The sequence below is a fragment of the Ctenocephalides felis genome, unplaced genomic scaffold (assembly GCF_003426905.1).
Source record: "Ctenocephalides felis isolate EL2017-DRISC unplaced genomic scaffold, ASM342690v1 CF-g0.4_SCAFFOLD_01170, whole genome shotgun sequence".
NCBI lineage: Eukaryota > Metazoa > Arthropoda > Insecta > Siphonaptera > Pulicidae > Ctenocephalides > Ctenocephalides felis.
In genome coordinates, this window is record NW_020537324.1 from 59,841,697 (window position 1) to 59,864,033 (window position 22,337).

Genomic DNA, 22,337 nt, shown 5'->3' on the forward strand with positions numbered 1-22,337 from the left:
TGAAATATTTTTATTTTTATTTTAAATATATTTGTATCAAATATGTAAATTTCATTATAATTCTATTCGGCCTAAATTTAATTTGACCTTATTAAAATAAGATGATTTGACGGTACCATACAGTCCATACAGTAACAGTAGAAAAATCTGTAAAAATATTATAATGATTTGAATTTAGCGCCGACTTTTTAAAAGTTGGCCAACTTCAGATCATAATGGCAACTTCAGATCATTTGCAGTTGTGCTATGGCCTTTTGACATATGTTCCTCCTACCTGTCAAAATGAGTTAATTTTTAAGAACTAATTATTCCATTGAAGTGTTTAAGAAAGTTATTGTTGCTAGTTTATGCTTGGTATAATTACAGAAATATATGTTCATTGCTAGGGGTATGTAAATTTATACAAGATTGAAGGAGCGGCCAGCATATTATGTCTACGAAAATTTAAAGATGACTACTAAGCGATCTATTTATAAATTCCAATGGCATGTTATTTGATAATTTTTTTCATAATTTTATGGCAAGTCTTTAATTTTTAACTTGAATGACTTTTGCCAGAGCGTTCGAATATTTTTATGAATATGGCGAATACTGCTGCTAACGCTCTCACAGTCCAAGCATTATATTCTTATAAGGGAACCCACAATGATGAACTTACATTTAAGAGAGGAGATATTATAACAATTACACAGAAAGTTGAAGGAGGTTGGTGGGAAGGAACTTTGGGAGACATTACAGGATGGTTTCCCGCAAATTATGTCAAAGAACATAATGGTGAGTAATTACTTTTAACGAATTACTTTTTATCCTATTTATTACAATTTTTATATCTGGCCTTACATTATTATGAATAATTAATAAGGAACTTATACACAATATGAGCGATGTGTATATTTATACATTATATTATTTAAACAGTACAGTATTTACCCTTCCGTCCATTCCTAAAGGAATATAGCTAAACCTACAAGCAATGATTGCTTCTTGTTCTTGAACGAATTAAATGTATGTGTAACATTTCATTATCAGGATATTTCACTAGGTTACTTATAAGTTTGTTATAATATCTTATTAAATTCGCTCAATTCATACATGCAATAACAAATGGTTTATTATTGATAATCAGGCTTCTTCTAATTGAGCAATTTAATGTGATGATTTACTTGATTTGCCAACTTATAAGCATTTTCAAATTTATCCAATTTTATTCATTTATTTTAAAAATAAATTTTATTCTAGAACCAGTTACTCTTCCAAAGGCTGTTGAAGAATCGCAAGCTTGCCGTTTAATTGTCATAAAAGACTTACATGATTCTGAAAAGGCTCATGTCGCTGAGCTGCATGGATTATACACAAATTTTCTACTTCCTTTAGAAAATAGTGAGATGTAAGTATTCAAGTTTTTGTTTCTTAACATTTTTATTTTGATATTAATTTAATGAAATATATTTTTACAGATTAACTGTGGATGAGTTTTCACAATTAATAGGCAATTTCAAAGATGTGCTTCTAATACATGATAAATTATTATCTGAAATTCAAAGGCCAAGCAATCCAGGCAACATGTATAATGATAGGATTGGAAAAGCCTTCTTAGAAATTGCACGCAAGTTTAAATCTGTGCATATGACATATTGCGCTAATCATCCTAGGGCAGTGGTTATCATTGACAAGTATAAGTAAGTTTACTTTCATCACAATTTTATTATAAAAGTTGTAATCTAATTGCATTTATATCATTTTATTTTATGTTTAGTAAAAAGCTTAGTTTTTGGCTTCCAAATTTCAAAGTCCAAATTATAATGAAAACTAGCTGTAAGTGGAATTCTGTCTTAAGGCAATTAAGGCATCGTGCCTCAAGGCAAATTGCTGGAACTTCCCGTACCAAAAATTATTATTTTTTTAAAAACGATTAACATTTTTGAAAAAAATTTACTTCGAAAAAATAAGATTTTTGACAAACAATTAGACAAAAAATTACTTTTTTTTGAAAAAGAAAATTTTTTTTTTTTTAATTTTTTTTTAAATTTTTTTTTTTTTTGAAAAAAAAATATTTTCTTCATTTTGACATATTTTGAAAGATCTAAACTTTTTTTCAAAGCAATCGTACTGCTTTAACTGCATAAAGACGAAATATCAAACCGCGTAAGCGCCGCGTCGACGTCTAACGCGTAAACATTGGTACGGAACCCATAGGAATGTAAGCCAAAATTATACTTATTGTTAAAATCTCTATAAAATATCTCATAATTTGATGTGCATATGTCTAATGATCATTTTTGACCGCCAAATGGCATTTTTTTTTACTTTTTTCATTAGATCTCCGAGACCGCTGGACCTGCCTTTATAAAAATTTGATCGGTTCTTCACCTTATCAATACAAGTAAAATGTTTTTTGAATTATCAAAATCGGACGCTCCGTTCTCTTAAAAACTGAGTTACCGTTTTCGGCACTTTTTGCCCCGTATCTTTGGAACGGCTAGACCTGACTTCGCCAAAAACTAATCAGCACGTCTCCTTATCAATACGAATCGAATGTTTTTTGAATTATTCAAATCGGTTGATCCGTGTGCCCGAAATCGTCGACGAAAATTTGTATCCGCACATACATACACACACGTACATACATACATACATACATACATACATACACACACACACACACACACACACACACATACATCCATTTTTTCTAAGGTATGCCAAAATATTCAGAAACCTCTGAAACGTAAAGATATATAAAAATTTTCATTTTCGATTTTTTTGCGATTACTATAACTTACCCTACGGGAAGTTAATTAATCATATTTATTTATTTTTAATACTTAAATATTTATTGACATAATAATTTAGATACTTTTATTTTATATTCAAATTCAAATTACAGAGATGATTTAAATGCGTTTATGGAGCAATCTGGTGCAGCATCACCTGGTGTGTTAGTTTTAATAACAGGATTGAGCAAACCATTTCGAAGATTGCATAAATATTCAGCTATGCTGCAAGAACTAGAAAGACATATGGAATTATCAGACCCTGATCGGGGCGATACTCAGAGGGGTGTAGCTGTATATAAAGACATTGATGTGAGTTTTAGATCCAAAATCAAATTTATAAAGAACCAGTATGAATTTTATTTTTTAATTTGTTCACAGCATGTAACATGATATGTGAACATGTTTTAATGCCTTTAGTGATTTAATTTTTTGAATTTTTGAATATGAAATCAATTGTTTAAAATTTGCAGAGTGTGTGCAGTGCAACTCGAAAGCAGAAAGAGCTTCAATTACAAGTATTAACAGGGCCAGTTAGAGGTTGGCAAGGTCAACCTGTTACATCATTAGGTGATATAATACATATGAGTTGTGTTTCAGTAGGACCAGATCAAAAAGATAGGTAAATATTTTATTTTTTGAATTATGAGTTGATTGACATTGCTATTATTTTAAATATTCTGTGTTTGCTTAGGTTTTTAGTATTGTTTCCCTCAACGATATTGTTTTTAAGTGTCAGTCAGAGAATGAGTGCTTTTATTTATGAGGTAAATTATTATATATTTTTTTATATATATATATATTTGTTTTCGTTGTACAAATTAAATTGTATATAAATATAATAATTATATTTAGGGCAAGCTACCACTAGCTGGAAAAACAATTACTAGAATTGATGATTCAGAATTTTATAAAAATGTTTTTGAAATTGATGGTCCGCTTATTGAAAAAATTATGGTGACATGTAAAAGTTCAGGAGAAGCTGATAAATGGGTATGCACTTTTATATATATATATATATATATATATATATATATATATATTTATATATATATATATATATATATATATATTAAGTCTGTTTTTTTTTAGGTGGAACTTCTGAATGCTCATGGATCTTCTGTGAAATGCTTACCTCCTTCCGCCAGTTCTTTGAGCATAACACCTAAACCACCACATGTAAGTTTTTATATATATTGTTTATAACATATTCAATTTTATTTTTAGTAATTTAATTCGTTTATATGGAGTAATAAAATTAATATTAAAATACCATGCTCTGTAAACGTACCAATGTTACTTGACACTGTTATGCATAGAGGCCTATAGAACCTTATTTATATGGTGTATCTATGTTATGATTAATTTTATTATTTTTGTATTCTATAACTGTAATTCGGCATTTGTATTTATGGCTAGAAAAATCAGGAGTATGTATGTACCACACCTTTAGATTTTTTTTATGTAGAAATCGCTCCATTGTTTTTTCTTGTGTAAATTATTATTACTAATATTATTATCTAATTATATTTTACCTTTGTAGAAATAATAATTTTTATATGCAGATGATATTGCGCTAATTATATATATATATTCCTAAAACAATTGAGGAGTTGGTGACCATCCCAAATACACCTGATATTTTTAAAATGTTTTGATATTGTCTCCAATTAGTTTACATACTGCGTACTTTTTATCTTCATGCTATTTTACTTCAACTTTTCATTACATAAATGAAATTGACCCCATAGACCCCCTGGGTTTTCATAAAACATGTAAGAACTTTAGAGCCAGAGCCAAAGCTTTCCTGTCATTTAACAACAGATATAAATATTATGTTTATTCCAGTCTAGAAACATTATTTTGTGAAAAACTCATTATATTCTCACTGTATCTCAGTTTGTCCTGATTTGTGGAGCTCACTTTGGTTGCCAACTCCTCAATTTTGTTTGATACTTTACTTGTAAAGTCTTAAATTTTGAAAAGGATTGATGAATGATTTTTCCGTTTAGAATGCTTACATGATCATCGTATTTTTAAACTTTTTCTCAAAATTTACATTAATAGATTTTATTTGAATCATAGATGCATTTCCAAGTTCAAATGAATTGACTTAAGTGCTAAGTAAGTCTATTCTACAATAAGTTTTCTTTTAAAATTATTTTTAAAGCTCAATTTTCGTGGTTACTCCAACCGATCATCAATACTACGTTTCCAAGAATCGACTTCTTACAAACTTACTTTACCGCCGTTCACATATCCTTCGACTGCACCTTATGCTCTACTCACCGCCTGCCTTGCAAGATTTGCAAAGAAGAAAATCATAAATAAGGCGCTTTTAAAAGTATTGCTTTATCCTGAATGCGATATAATTCATGATACGAGTTTTGTCAAGAGAAGAAAGCATTTCAGGACGGAATGCCATATCAATCGTGAGAGTAGTTCGTCCTACGATAGTACAAGTGACAGCAGTTTTCTCACTAGCGATGATGAGAATTTTATAAATACTTTAAATAGAAGAAATTTAGAACGACAAGATGCCGTGGACAAAGCATCATCAGGAAGTTGTGATAGTAATCCTTTTGAGTATATTAAATATTTTGTTCGTGAAGGAGAGGAACAAGATACTAATAGCTTTGTTGATCATGGTCAGGCATTTGAGTTTGGTGATAATAGCTGTGTAATCAATGGTGTTCAAATAACAGATCTTGATGACGACGAGTTTCTCATCACGAACCAAACCGAATCCACACAGAAGCTATTAGGGACTTTCAAACAAACTTCAGAAAGTTCTGAAAATTCTAGTTTTGATCATTTTACGAAGCCATGTATGGCGTGCGAAGACTTAGTTAATATTGATGAAAATGCTGTGATATGTGATTCTCTTGGAGTATTGAAGAAACAAGATTTTAGTGTTGATAAAATGCGTCATAGCATGCCAAGTCAACTTGTCGCTAATAGGTTCAATGTTTGCCCAAATACTAGAGTTTGTATTCCTTCTTGGCAATGTTCTGATTCTGATGAACATGATAGGTATGAGAAAGTTAGCTCAATGCCAGAAGTGGACTCAAACGAATTCGATAAAGAAGATTCTAGTGTGAGCCATTCGTCAAGCTTAGATATTCCAATTAATGTGATTCCTGTACCAAATAAGGTTCTTGCTGAACTTTTGTATAATCCAGGTGGAAGTAATGAATCAGTAATTCGTCCTCCCACAATGTTTCAAACTGACGACATCCCATTTCGCAAACATTCTATAAACTCGGATAAACAAATGCGCACATCGGTCAATAAGGACAGTAGGAAGTTAACATCTGGTACTTCCAGTGTGGATTTAGAACCTCAAGAAATGAAACGAAAAAGTCTACGCAGATGTGTGAGCCATCAATATTTAGAGTTACTTAACAAATCAGTAGACTTTTCGGAATTTAACAAAGCGGATCCGAGTTTCAAAAACATATGCACTTGTTGTAATGCTTCTCAATGTCATAGCCCAAGATCTTCGGATTCAGGAATGGCTGGTAGTTGTACTATAACCACGTCTGATCAGCCTAATGGATTTTTGTTTACACCTGATTTTCAACAGATCACTGAAGCTTCTTTAGATTCGTACAAATTTGAAGATATGATACCGTGCACGACTTCTTTTCCCATGGGTCCCACGATAATTCCTGAAGACAATATTTATGCACAGAAGAAAAAATTATCAGAAAGACCAAAGTTGGGAAGCTCTTCTTCTGCTTCATCATGCCGTAATCTTAGCAATTGTGAAGTTAAGGAAAATAATGCCACCAAAGAAATTGGAGAACAAAGACTAAAATTTTCAAACAATGAACTTAAGCATTCTTCATCTTTGCATAACATTACATTAAGAAATAATTTATACATAGCACCTAATGATGATGACCGAGAACTGGTGAAAGATCCAACGAATTTGGAAGGAAGAGATGGTAGAAGTCAAAGCGAAGAAAGAGCAGCATTTGCTGATGTTTCTGATACCAGACAAGTATTCAGAACTGGATTGTACGCGCACTGGTGGCTTAAAGCTCCTCTGTCAATAGCGGCTTTGAAAGATGTTGCTGGTATCTCAGGCAAGGCAACGGTTTCTGCAATAGTTTGGAGTTGATTGTCCTAATTTTGAAGTTTTTTTTTTTTTAGCGAGTATATAATATGCTTTTCTATGTTCAAGAATGTTTTTGAGGATAACTAAAAGTTACATTTGGACTTTTCTGTTTATTTGTTATAATAATATCTATAAAAGACTATTAATTTTTGAAAAGCATTTTTTATATTACGACATAATAGATTGGCTTCATTTTTGTGAATCGTAGGACTTTTGCCTTGCCTGTAGTATATCACTGTCATCTACTAATACAAGACTGGATAATACATACATACTTCTTATGAAATCATGTAACAAAATACTACTAACAGTGCAAATTGTTATATGTTAATAGCAAATTATTCTCTTTAACAATTAAAATCTTTTATGTTGTACATGCATAGGGCATGGGAATAATTGCATCATGCCAAAATTAACACAGTTTCAACACATTGTCAACTGTGTAAAGGATAATCAGAAATTATTTCAAATTAAAAACACTTTTGACAATTTGTTGCAACTGATTTACCACAATTTTATAAAATATCGTTTGTTTTTTGATTGATGTGGATATTTGAATGCTCGTTATCTAACATACTTTGAAAACATTAAAATATAAAAAATATCTGCTTCTTCGAAGTGTGCATGTTTAGGAAATAGCAACATTTATATTTACTATTCTCTTATTCTGAAATTATAATCAATCATTTATTATCTATTTGAGTACATATATTTGCATATTTATAATTGTTCGTATTCATTATTAGTTAACCAGAATCCATTATTATATAATAATATCCAAATTAAAATTTAATGCACATAATTGATGTGAAATAGTATGATAATATTCTAAAATCTAATCTGTGTAACAAATGTGACAAAATTGGATGTGCGGAAATAATTATAGTAGAGTGAATGTCTACGACATAAAATTCAAAATCAGTTGGTTGATTTAAAAATGTTTAAATTCTTATTGACACATTATCTAAAATTATGTTTTAGTCATTTTATTACTACTACAACTGGTTGATTGTTTTTAATCATTTTCTTCTGCTTTTTCTAGATGCCACCTCTCACTCCACAAAGTAGTTCAAGTAGATGTTTTGCTCCAGCCAAATCTCCTCCAGCAAAGTCTCCAGATTTACCTATGTATCAACAGAGATCTCATTCATTTAATCATCATCAAAGTTTTACACAGTATGCAAACGAAACTAAACCGCCGATCAACAATCAAAATAAAAATTTATCAGGTAAGATTATGAACACAAATTAAATGGGTAACATCATAGGTAGATTTTCATTTCTTTTGATAGATTTCTATTAGAATGGATGTCATGTATAATAGATAAATTATATATTAACTATAGTTTTTTTTTCATTTTAAGTTATTCTTCAAATTAAATACTTTTTATTTTTTCTCACGAAAATGATCTCTTTTAAAGTATTTTATGCAATTAATGTATCAGGTCAGTCAGGGAACATCGATAGAAAGTCATGTGCTCGTTTGAGACTTATATATAATTTTTTTTCAGCATGGAAATCGACAAATATGGGTTCTTATCCACCGCCTCCTTTGAATAATTCATTAAGACAACAATCAAGATCAGCTTATGAAGATGGTGATCAAGTATTTCGAGCCTTTGAAACCTATTATACACCTAATGCAGCTTCAAATAATAACACAGCTAAAGGTAGGATTTTTTAAATATATTTTTCTATTAGAAAAAGATAGCTTACATATGCTAAATTAAATTCAAAATTTTACTACACGATTTTTTATAGTCATAATCAGTATTTGAAAATTTAAAGTTTTTATGGAAGATAACAAAAAAATTTGTTATAATTTGTAAGCTATTTTTTTTGCATGTAATTATATTGCCATTTTATATATCACTTCTTAGTAAAATATTATCTCTCTCTTGATATGAAGCTTTTTTGCACATAGGTTTATTATTTATTGGGATATATCCATGTCGGCTTATTATTCATCGAGCTTATTATTATAATTCATATTATGTATTTTATATTTACATTTGTTGGTCTTACATATATATGGATGTATGTTTATATACATACAGATGTCCCAGAACTCGATGTTAAGCCAAAACGAGGTGATAGTATTGATTGTTACTATCACGAAAAATTAATCATCTCATGTAGTTAGAAAATTAAGAGCTTTAAAGTGCAACCCAAATCTTTGCTCACACATTGGTCATTTTTTGGTTATTGTGGTTAATTTTATTAGTGTTGTTTATTTAAAATAATGGAATAGTAACTGTGAATCACATTTCTAGGTCTACAGTCAAAAAACTAATGACACAATTGCTCAAAGGTTTATTTGTTAAACTAAATATTTGAAAAAATCAAATTGATCAACTTTGAAAAAACTTCCCTTAAAACAAATGCGCTAAAGTGTGTTGTAAAGTTATATCAAAAGTTGGCGCATTTAATCAAGACTGTAAAATGGTAAAATACGGGGTAAATTTATAATAATAGAAACAAATAAAATTGTTTATATTAAGAACTATCAAGTATATCATTTCACAATCCTGATTCCGAATCCGCCAATTTTTGATGGCAAACACACTTTAATACATTTTTTGAAAAGGAATATTTGCCCTCAAAGTCGACGCATTTCGAAAATTTTAAATTCATTGGGCAATATGTTATTATATTTCACTGTGGTCCTAGAAATGTTATTTACAGTTACCTTTTCAACGTTTAAATGAACAAAATTAATATAAATTAACCACAACAACCGAAAAATAGTCAAAGTGTGGCCAAAGCTTTGACTTACTTAAAAGCTCACAGTTTTCAATCTATGCGAGATGATTTATTTTTTCATGATAATTACGATCAATACTATCGTCCCGTTTCAGCTTGACACTGAGTTCTGGGATACTTTTTGTATATAGATATATATTATATAAGTGACATCAAGATCATATTCGTATTTTCCACTGCATTAGTTAATTAGTATGTTGCTGTGTCTCGTTATTTTTAGTTTATCATATTATTATATTAATGTTTTCAATTCAATTCCGTTATATATTAGATTTTTCATAAATTTTATTTCATTTCAAACATTAAACATGATTGTGAATAGACAAAAAAAATCTCTGTTGAAGAAAAATTTGGGTTTTATGGAAAATTACTCTACTTTTTGATATCATAAAAAGCATTCTTATTCCTAAATTTGCGACTTTTATACTCATGTTTATGGGACAATTCTACCTCATAACATAACGTTGTCATTGCAACGCAATCTTATGCTTGTTTTCTGGTAGTGAAAACTGTGAAATCGTCCATCTATTTGCTGTGCGATCAGGTGTATTTTACATTTAAGCTAGGAAGAATGTTATAACAACTGCATTATCGAAGATCCTGTTATCATAAGATTCTTCTTTGCTTGTTTATATGTAAAAAACGCTATCGCTCAACAAATAGACATTTTCACAGTTTTCACTACCAAGAAACAAGCATAAGATAGCTTTGCCATGACAACGTTATATTATGAGGCAGAATTTTCCTATTAATAAGACTGCTAATTGATTAATATTTATCTCCATCTTGCATCAAGTTAAATAGATAGACATTAGCATATTTTGATCATGTAACTTATTCTTTTCATGATGACTTTCGTGAATCGCGCCAAGCAGCTGTGGATTTAGATATAATCTCCAAGGGTAATTTGTATGTTAATGCAGACCATGCATATAACAAACAACGTTTTGGTCAATTTTTGAATAACCATCATCGCGTTTTTAAAATTAACCCAGCATCTTGTTCTAATAGCACTAACGTTGTGTTCCAACCTTATATTAATACAAATTGTAAAGTAACACCTGCCAGGTTGCCTGCTAATCCTCGTTATTTTAACCTTAACTCGATGTCGGCTTATAACGAATGCAGGACGAATCCTGTACACGTATCTAATCCTTCGTTGAACACACGTGATTCGAAAATTAAAAAAGACAATACACAGAGGTCTAATCCTTCTCTTAATGAAATTAAACCTGAATATGGTTTTGCTCAACGGAGACAGAGTTTTAGAAATGAGGCTTATATCACCAAACGTGCGACGTCTTGGTGTTGTGGTTCTTTTGTTAAAAAACAGCTGAAGAAAACTAAACATTATGATTGATAATTCTAGCTAAAATTATTTTAAATGTAACCACAAATTGAGTTTTTCGCATCAATAAAATTTGATTTAAAATTGCCCGGATTGTACGTATGATATAGTACTTGCCAATGAAGACTATTGACTTTTTAATGTTTATAAGGCGTTTTAATGTTAATCTCAAACTCTTACTCTTGTATTAAAATTGTAATGCGACTTCTAACCAAAACAGACATTGTTCTTACGCATATGAGCCGAATTGTTCTTAATTACTTTTAATTATATTCAAAATAAGACCTAAAATGTACTTACTAGAGTAGGTACTTGCCAATCAGCTCTGGAATATATTTAATCTAATATAAATGATATTTATATTTAATCGTTTATGAGGATAATAATCGTATAAAAAACGTATTATTTGTTGATAAATCTATCTACTTAAATCTTGCACATATATGCCAAATTATTCTTGACATTATATTTTTCATGCTATCGTCCACTATCATAAATTGCACTTTTTCAATGACAATACTTAATATATAATCCATCTGTTATGAACGACTAAAATTTGTTTTCTTGGAGTATAGTTTTTTTTTGCATACACATCTGTAGAAATTCTTTATTATATTTGGCGTTACCATAGTATATACCAGGGCTTCTTAATAATAAAAGAAAGAGAAATTAATATTTTTAGATGATTTATTATTTTATGCAATAATATACACACACATACATCTATATATAGTTTTAGAATTTACAAAAATCTAGACGTGATGTTATTAAATTTCTCGCGATCCCATAATTTTCCTATGGTGTCGCGACCCATAGTTTAAGAAGCCATGGTTTATACTGATTTTATAATAAATTCCTTAAAATATGATAAATACACTAATGTTATTAACAAGACAAATTGCAATAAAATAGATCAGAATAAATTACTGACAATGAAACATATAATCAGACTTTTGAGATTTGAGACAGAAAAATGATTTAGGGAACAATTGTTTCTAAAGCGTTGTTCTGGCAACGCTATGTTACGCTCCTTTTTTCATATAAATTTATAGTAAAAATTGTCAAAATGCTATGCATTTGCTGTGCCATCAGGCGTTTTACATATAAAATCTAACTTCAAGTATGTGTTATCATGATACACAAGAAAGATGCCGTAATGATAACATTCTTTCAAATTTTTGCGAAGGGAGCTCTAGCAGTTTCAGAGATCGAGCGAAAAAAGTAAAAAAAAGTCATTTGGTCAAGGATGATTATTAGACATATGCGCATCAAATTATCAGATATTTTATAGGGATTTTAAGAATAAGTATGAACTTTGTTTACATTTCTATGGGGCATCAATGTTAGAGAAGAATACAGATAGTATCCTTCTCTAAAACAGCCACACAGCACGATTGCTTTGAATTTTCAGAAAAAGGGTCTGATCGTGTTTCCATACAGAATTTTATAGGTATTTTCGAGAAAATTCGAAATACCAAATTTCAAATCCGTAGCTCCGAGAATTTGGCCGAGATATCATTGAAAATATGTGAAAGTGGCCCCTTTCTTCAAAGTCGTTTTTTGACGCAACTGTATAAGACATCGACACAAATAACCCGTTTCTATTCACATCGATTTGGACTATATTATCAATAACAAATATTGTTAAATAATTATTTGTTAGTCTATGAAAAGGTGAAAACATTTTTTTGTTCCGAATTTTTGGGTATTGCGGTTATCTGGACTAATTTTTAATTAGCATCGTTAGAATGACTATTCGTTTTTCTTACGCTATGCAAAATTTAGTTTTAGTCCATGTGGTAGAACACATTCAAAAGTAGAAAAAACCTGAGCAAGTACACGCTCTCGCTCATAGAACAGCCGCGTAAGCCGTCTCTCACTTGCAAAGGCGAGTAGAGCACTGCATAAAAAATGTCTAAATACAAAAAAAAATTCTTTTTCAAAAATTTCAAAAATCTTATTTTTTTTTCAAAGTTTTCAACAAATTTTAAAGGTTTTTTCAAAAATTTGAATTTTTTATTAACCACTAGTTAGGTTAGGTTTTATATTTAAAATGCCCGACTGCACAGCAAAAACATAGTATTTTGACAGTTTTTACTACCAATTTATATGAAGAAAGGAGCGTAACATAGCGTTGCCATGCAGTTAGGACCCTTAGTGTTTGATGAACAACATCAGAATAAAAATGCTATATTATCTTATAATTTGATTATTAATATAAAAACTTAATAATTTAATTTATTGCATTAGATAATTTATATGAGGAAATTAAAAACCGTGCGATTATTATTAATTATAATAAAGCAAATATGTAACGATAGTAGTATTTGGAATAATGACAACAAGCACTTTCAAAAGACAAAACTTAGGCTTAGGGTATTAGCTTTCTAGAACAATTTTATTATTGCAATTTGTCTATTTCGTTTCAATTGGAACCCAAGCAGATGTATGCAAAATAAACTAATGAAAAACAATATGTTCTTGAAGAACACTTATCCAAAAGTTATCATCATTTTTCCTAATATTTGCTCATTAATTATTATTAATTCATATTATAATAGCCTGTATATATGTATATAACAAAACTTATTTGCATGCGGTTTTTGTACATAAGTGTTTTGGTTTGTATTACTAGCATTTCGTGTTCTGTATAGTATTATTTGCTTTATTTTTTATCTAGATTTGAATATAATATTCATTTATCAGTTATTAATAATATTTATAGATTATCACGCACTATAAAATGTAGTTTGAGATTTTCAAAATCTTGTATTTTTTGAAAATTGAATATACATAATTAATTAAAATAATACAATCTTAACTAGTTTTATAAAATTTATAGATTTTTATAACTACATTTTATAATGTGTTATCATATATAGCTGGGTACCATTTTAAAACATAAATTACCATTATTTTTTACACTAAATTATTTGCACATATTCACATAATTATCAGATTTCATTTAATATTATACATTATGGTGTTTTAATTAACCCATTAAAGTTAACGAATTAATATTAATATAATAAACGCATTAGTTATTAATTTTTACAGCGTAAAAGTTTTATTCATTTGAAATTGTTAAATTTTATATTATTTCTAAATATTGTGGATTTTAGATATAAATCGGTTGTGCTTATATATAACATATATTAAGATCTTTGATATGTATAAGTTATGCATATTATATAAAAAATGACAATAAATTATAATATACAGTTTTGAAATGATATTGTTTAAAACTTTTAACATAAATATTATTTCAGAATATTTTAGTATTAATTTTTAATATATTTCTCATTGCTTAAACCAACAGAGTACAAAAAAAATTCAATATAAATTTATGATTTGTAACTAATATATTTTTTGGTACCAGCAGAAATCCTTGAAGAAAATTAGCACTTAATATGTTAGACAATCATTATTTAATTTATTATGTTAAAGTTTGTTTTTATTCAAAAAATCTATAAGTAATTGCACAAAGAAAATGAATAATTTTTTCGTTAGAGTTTTAATTCACTTTTATAATATTTTTTTTAATGCTTGATAATAGTATTAATAATTTTTCAAAATATACAAATATACCAATATAAAAAAAATTATAATATAGAGTTGGATTCATTATTTTTCTAAAAGAGCATTTCAATATAAAATCACTATCGTTCCTAAATTGTATCTAAACAAAATTCGAAAAAAGTAATATTTTTTATTGTTTATTCTATTTATTTTGGTATTAATGGGTATAGTATAGTATATTTTAGTTAGTTCTGTACATTTATTGTTATGTAGTTCTGCAAAATGTCATTTACTTTAGCTTTTCTATATCATCATAGATAGTTTATGTTACCATAATTTTATACGTTTTTATAAGTTTTTCTTTGGTTGATGACATTAATCATTATCAAATGCAATTCATAATTGTATGTAAACATGTATTTGCTTAATCATATATTTCATGTATTTTGCTTTCCTTATTAAGTTTACAATAAGTTTAATTGTTAGTTAAATATATTTAATTTAGATTTTAAGATTCTCCATAAAGCAGCAGTTACATTGATAAAATACCTTGCCCAAATTAAATTGACATATTTTAAAAACAAACAAATTTTAACTCTGTAATTTTATTTAAATCTTCATAGAATTCGTATATGTACAAATTATGTATATTTCATTCAAAAGTAAACGAACTTCTATCAGAAATCCATTTCATAACATTGTGACGATACTTGACGATCAAAAATAAAAAGTTCATTTTTTTTTCGTAATTAGCATCCAAATTTTTTGAACAGTGGTATTTGAAAATTGCTTATAGCTTTATCTAGTGATATAATATTTTATAAGAATTATTTTTTTATAAGACATATCTAATTTTCTGATACTTTTGCATACAGTATTTCGAGTGGACCAACATGGCTTTAATAATAAATATTAAGAAATAATGAATTTTACTCGCAAATTAACGTATTTACAATAATAATAGCAAAAAACGTAAAATATCAGGAAATACTACTTGCTCATTTTAAATTTTGACTCTTGCATAACATAAATAAATATTTTTTTATTTTTGTAAACAGAAATTTATAAAAAAATTCAAATTGCTTCTTTATATCTTTCTGTAACACTATATTATCGTTTCTATTCATAATTTTTTTTGGAAATTTTACAAAATCTCAAGATGGAACAAGATAGAACTAAAAACAAACTTAAGGCTATCATTTACTAAGCAAGCTTCGATCGTTTCAAGCAAATAAATACCCTAATGGAATATAAATATTTTAATTATACCAATTACAAACATTTTGTATTTACCATAAAATCATATGTAACTGCTGAAATAACATGCATTGTACTAACAAAATCTCCACTAACCCAAAACTCCCACGTTATGCCCAAAACAGGTGATTCCACAGACTATATGAACGAAGTCACATTGAAGAGTTTGATGATCGCCGTCAGCCAAATGCAGTCAGAAATGGTCATATTGAAGAAACAGATCCAAGAAGAAAGACAAGCTCGGATTTTATTGCAGAACCAAATTAGGAACCAATTTTTAGCGACTGGACCACTTTTGGACGCGCAAGAAGTTCTAGATGCAGCTAGAGAAACGAAATGCTAGTAATATTAAGCCAAAATATGATTTATTAGCTATTTTAAAGACTAAGGGACCGATTCTGCCGCATAACAGATAAATGTTATGGCAAGGCCATGTTACGGTCCAGGTTCCATACATTATGGTACTGAATCATACTGAATACTGTCAAAATGTCATGTATTTGCTGTGCATTCAGGCGTTTTACACATAAACTGCAACGCCACTCGTATGTTATGAAGCAGGGTCAGAAAGACCCTGTTATCTAAGATCGTTTTTTTACATTTGTGCGGTGTCTAGATTAGGTTTTGACAATCTGAGAAATTCGCTTGACTGCTCAACAACCGCATGGCTTTTGTCAATATTTAGAACGAATTTGTATGAAAAGTTCTTCATAACATAGCCTTGCTTTAACATTTGTCTGTTATTGGCAGAATCGGTTCTTAAATGCTGGTAGCTTAATTTTAAAGTCAAAATATGATTTAAGAGTAAAATAGGTTTTTAAAAGTATATCATTAAGGTGAGTGTAGATGCAAGAATTATCTACATTCATTTTATCGATTTGTGAAGGGGTATGCTAAGAGACTGTTTTATGTAATTGTTTAGGTCAACCTATTTTTTTAGGTTTTTTCCATTCTTTAACATTTTAAAATTGTTTTATGGCCAAAATTATTTGTATACGAACTGTTGGATATTGTAAATAATATCTGATAAAGATATAAATATCTGAAGGAATAGAGTTTCTAAATTGTATGCATTAACATTATCTTTGTCAAAATTCCATTGCTGCATACAGTGATCGTGATCAACATTTAATAAATTACAAAACTAATATGAAATCCTTTTTAATCACGTAATGATTAACATGGATTCATTACCCAGATAAGTTTCTTTTAACAGCAATTCATCCAATCATTTGAAAGAAAAACTAAATTGTCTCAAAAAAAAAATTCCAGTACTTTGGGTCCCAGTTTTACTCTTTCTTAGTGGATATCACACAATTTTAAAAAAGTTCGCATACAATGAATAAAAGACTTGATTAATATTAGGAAAAAGAATTATATATTTAATTTGAAAAATTAAACTAAAATTATATATAGAAAACCATCATGTTCAGCTGTGCGGAGTTTGTTAATCAAATTTTGTTTAGTTTGTAAAAAAGCTTTTGTTAGTTGTGTTTTTTTGTGATTTTCTTTAAATAATTTGCAATTTGTTGTCTTATATCCTTTCATAAAGAGTTAAACTAGGATTCAAAACATGTAAAAGACTTACAATTTTTCCAAGCACATTTTAGTACTTCTTTCTAGTAATTGGATAGATTAATTATATATCTTATGACCTCCAATATGATATTATTGATAAAATCAAACTAAACCTTTCTTCCATTTGTTATAAAGAATAAACTGTTCTTCCATTTGTTGTTTAAGATAACTCTAAAAACTTGCCTTTTTCATTAATGACGTAAACCAATTGCCAAAATTTTGTGCCTTTAAATTGGACGTAAATTTTATGGTTAATTTTATGGTCTAATCGAGACAAATACAATTTATTATAAATAAGAATGTACAAAGATGAGATTATTAAGTTTGTCAATTATATAATTTGTATATAGAGAAATATTTCTATACTGAAAATTATTGATAGATATGAACTGATTCCATTCCATTAATTTGTGCAATATAATAAGTCATACACGTGATGTAACAAAATTGTATATATCGTATCTTCATTTCATTGGAATGTTTGTGATTTATGAATTTTTCTACGAATTTTTATATTAGATTCACAACATATTTAGTTCTTCTCAATTAATATACACTACCTTGAAGAATTGAAGGCTTTCAAATTCTTTTAACGAACTGGTAAAGCTGTGATGTTATATGGCCGAACCAATGTATTGAAAATTAATCTAATTATATAACATTTTAAATAATAAAATTTAATACTCGAATATCTGAAATTCTAAGATAATTCAAATTTGATAAAAGATTTGATTTAAAAAAAAAATGATTCAAGAAGCAGCTTATTGACATTTTTGTTTAAGGCTGTATTTTATTGATTGTTTGCATTAAGACGATTAAAATTGCATTAAATAATGCTCAAACATATCAGCCTAATACCTTCCTAAATTCCTAAATTCTAAGAAAATTCCTAAGTTGATTCGGCCATATACAGTATAAAGTGTATTATATGTATATATATATATATATATATATATATATATATATATATATATATACTTCTATCTGTATTATTTGAATCGTTCAAAACCCTTGTACCTAGTTATAAAGTACCATTTACTTAATTATAAGTATCTATATTTTTATATAGTCGAACACGTTTCGTCATTGTACGAGTCACAAAATAAAATATTGCATTTAATATTATATATTAATTTTATAATTTCATCAATTTCTATCCCGATTTTGGAACATTTATTACTATACTATTTTGTTTACCACATCAATAGCGTAATATCTTCAGAAGTTGTTCTGCAGATTAAGATTAATTTGCACTTAATATTGAACCATTGATAAATGCTAATTTAGTTGATAAATAGTTCACTATTTACCAACCTGTTTATTGATGGTCTTTTTGTAGACCAAGTATACCTATTGATTACCTATTTGTCTGTTATTCGTAGACGATTCATAAGAACTTATTGACCTACTTTATTATTATTAGTACACAAAGAAGATATGATTCTAAACATTGTCTTGTTTAAATAGTTATCTTGATTGATGTAGATCACACCTAGGGTTACTTGAAACAAAACCATGGTAATAGGTGTAATATGCAAGATGGGTATTGTCTGGTATGTAGTAAAGATTATACAGGTTCGAATGAAAATTCAAACTTTATTTTTTCTCTCACCTTGTCTTTTTCATTTCTATTTTCGATCTTTTAGTGATTCTTTAAAACGATTTTAAATTCACGTTTAAAAATATTGTACACAATTTAAGTATAATACAAATATGATAAGACAATTATTATTAATTAATTAATTAATATTATTACTAATTGAAATAGAACAAAGCTTACATTTTTAAATAGTACTACACTTTTTACATTATGGGTGAATATTTTTGTTTGTCCCTGATAACGCATCATGCTTAAATGCATTTTTTGATATGCATTAGAAATATATAATAAAATTAAAACAGAATTTAATCAGTCTTCCTATGAAGACTGATTGACTGACCGACTTTTATCTCTCATTCCTTTGAATGAAAGTTAAACAAGATACAATGTAAAAAATATTTATTTATTTATATTTCAAATTTATAATCGATATGTTGCTATCTACTATTAAGTTAATCAGATTTTTTGCAAATTGTTTTCCATGCAGATATTGCGTCTCGTAATTTTTCAATATCCTTTGGAGTTGTCCTACAGCATCCTCCAATAAATTTGCATCCCAATTTAAACCATTGATCAGCATCTTCATCTAGCTCAGGGCATTTGTTTTTATCTTGCCATCTAGTAATTATTTAAATATATTTCAAATTTATTTTCAAATATAATTAAATATTTATTAATAACATACCCTTGCTCTGGTACATATTTCTCTCCACTGTTTGGATACAGAACAAGTGGTATCATTTGGTTTCGTTTTACGTTTAGACTTTTTGCTAAAGAGATAACGTTGCGTGGATTTACGCAATTTACACCTACAGCCAATAATTTACCTTTTGTTATTTCCCAACATTTTTCGGCTACTTCATGAAATAATTCTCCATGTGCTAAATGCAAATCATCCTAGAATACTCATACTACATAAGTAAATATTCTCAATGATTTAACTAATTGTACGTCAAACATAGTACCTTGCACTGAAAACTTATCCATGCCTTTACACCAGGATATTCCTCAGCCAATAATTCAGCGATTGCTTCGCCTTCCATCTAAAATTTTATTATAATAAAATTATATGATAATTCATTACTGCAAAAACAATATTGATCAGTCCATTTTAACTTACCTGACAAGGAACAGTTTCGAAAGCCAATGCATCAATATTGGAATTTATTAATACGTGAACTTGCTGTCTATGGAAGTCTTTCAAATCCTAAATTAATATATAAATTATAAATTCAGTTACAATATTTTAGGCAAAATATCATATGTTGTTTTACTTTTTTTGTAACACGTTCTGCAAAATCTCCTGTATAATCTGAGCCATCGTGCAAATGAGCACCATATGTGCCTGTTGCTCCCACGACTAATATTTTATTTTTTCCTGAAAATATTTTTATTGGTAGTGAATGATAGATTATCCACAAATATCGTAATAGATCAAGAAATTTTTCGTAATCATTCAATTTACCATTATCGCCATCGTCGCTTTCCTGGTATAATTTTATTGCTTTATGGCACAAATCAACTCCTTCAATGATTTTTTGCTCTGCTTGTTCCTTTGTCAATTTTTTATGTTCCATGAAACCCTCAATGGTCGATTGATAAGTATTTGTTTTCAATAATTTGGATCCAGCTAAAGTAAAAAACAAACTATATTTATTCACTTCAGTACAATTATAATTTCTTGTAACAAAGGCCATACATTGTGTGTTTTTGGATTTCATACAGAAAATAGTAGACAAAGATCACAAGATTATTTCAAATATTTATTAAATTGAAATAATTGACTGTATGTGGCGCAAATGGTAAAACCTCAGCTTTACAACGCTTCGAGTTTAAATCTTTGGTTTTTGGCAACCTTATCTCAAGCGGCCGTGAATCAATTTTAGGTCATAAATGTGTTTCTACGTGAGAATAGTCCTTTTAACCACTACTGCAACCAGTCAATATATCATTAAGAACGATCTAAATGGAATTCTAATGAAAATATATTAAGAAAAGATATAGACTCATCATTATAGAAATTAGTAATAAAGATAGGACAACCATTGAGTTGCCATCGAAAAATCAACACCATTAGAAGTCATCACAATTGTTCGAAGGACGTTAGGTTTTGATTGCTTCTAATAACACGAAAACAAAAATAGATAGATATTGACAGTCATTGGGTTTGCCTTCAATGTCCAATTCTGATTTATGTTTAATAAATAAATAAACAAATGAAATTAGTTAAAATTAGACACAATTGTAAGAAGGACAACCATTGCCTTCTAATAAAAATATATTAGAAAGAGAGATGGACTCATGAGTATAAATATAGAATTTCGAAATAGAGATAGGACAACCGTTGGGTTGCCATCGGAGATCAACGTTATTAGAAGTCATCACAATTGTTCGAATGGCGTTAAGTTCTGATTGCTGCTAATAACACAAAATGAAATAGATATCTAGAGACAAATAATGACATGTAGAGATAAATATTGTATAGCAATTAGAGACAATAAACAAGTAATTAGAGATGAGGTGTGTTAATGGAGACGAACGAAGTTAACATATTTACAATCATTGTTGTCTTCAATGACCAATTTTGATTGCCGTTCAGTAAACAAATATTAAAAGTTATTTTAAAATTAGTTAATAATAATAATAATTAAATAAATTTAGGTATACTATAAAGATAAAAATATAAATCAAAATTTTTTTTTATTATTAATGAAAAATATTTTAATTTTACCTCTAAGATATGATATGTGATTTTGAATAACGACTTCTGGATTTGTTTCGTTGTAGTCATCGATCCAGAGTGGAAGTGGATCAGCTTTTTCAACTAGATCCATTGGAAATCCTCCATCCATCAATATTATATCACTATTCGTTAAATCCATATTGCTAAAAAATATTTTATTTATTCCTAATCGAATTCTTAATGTATTTTATTTCATTAGATTTGCAAAGACTAATTATAATCGTTAAATTATATCGACGCTTATTATACCACTTTTAGCAATCACCTAATCTGAGTTATGAAGATCAATTAATTGATTTATTTATTGTTTAATCAGAATAATTTAAAATGCTAGTTAAATATTATAATTGTTAATTATGCTTCTTATTTATTCATGTTTGAGTGCACAGCTATTTTATTGTTTGACAACACCCACAATTAAGATATTTAAATTTTTTATTTTATAAACAATGTAATCTTTAAATTTGTTACAATACTATGAAGATATTTGTAAGCATAATAAAAAAATAGTGGGAGAGTTTTATAAATTTAAAGGTCACATTGTGACTGTGAGTGCTTGTTTGACTAGAGCCAGCTGTTGAACTAGTGCTGTCCCCATTAAAAATTTCTTTTAGTTTTATTTCGATATGCTT

General features: G+C 28.4%; 2 protein-coding genes across 4 annotated transcripts; one reads left to right on the plus strand and one right to left on the minus strand.

The window, feature by feature from the left end:
* The first annotated feature begins 275 nt into the window (after positions 1 to 275).
* Positions 276 to 21,830, plus strand: LOC113366062 (rho guanine nucleotide exchange factor 7-like). 3 transcript variants are annotated; one of them, XM_026607614.1, is made up of 12 exons: positions 276 to 485; positions 559 to 774; positions 1,240 to 1,387; positions 1,458 to 1,679; positions 2,888 to 3,086; positions 3,248 to 3,396; positions 3,469 to 3,541; positions 3,630 to 3,767; positions 3,867 to 3,953; positions 7,940 to 8,126; positions 8,409 to 8,567; positions 15,910 to 16,342. In XM_026607614.1, exons 2-12 carry the CDS (start codon positions 576 to 578, stop codon positions 16,125 to 16,127), a joined length of 1,779 nt encoding a protein of 592 aa, XP_026463399.1. In that variant the 5' UTR covers positions 276 to 485; positions 559 to 575; the 3' UTR covers positions 16,128 to 16,342. The 3 variants fall into 3 exon arrangements, with proteins under 3 accessions (XP_026463399.1, XP_026463400.1, XP_026463398.1); XM_026607615.1 differs by lacking the exon at positions 15,910 to 16,342 and adding an exon at positions 21,750 to 21,830 and having other exon boundaries at positions 276 to 774; XM_026607613.1 differs by having other exon boundaries at positions 276 to 774.
* LOC113366063 (homocysteine S-methyltransferase 2-like) lies at positions 19,412 to 22,015 on the minus strand. Its single transcript, XM_026607616.1, has 8 exons — positions 21,971 to 22,015; positions 21,694 to 21,848; positions 20,428 to 20,592; positions 20,237 to 20,340; positions 20,083 to 20,169; positions 19,928 to 20,005; positions 19,648 to 19,859; positions 19,412 to 19,580 (listed from the first exon to the last, which is right to left on the minus strand). Exons 2-8 carry the CDS (start codon positions 21,842 to 21,844, stop codon positions 19,415 to 19,417), a joined length of 963 nt encoding a protein of 320 aa, XP_026463401.1. The 5' UTR covers positions 21,845 to 21,848; positions 21,971 to 22,015; the 3' UTR covers positions 19,412 to 19,414.
* Between the last annotated feature and the right edge of the window lie 322 nt (positions 22,016 to 22,337).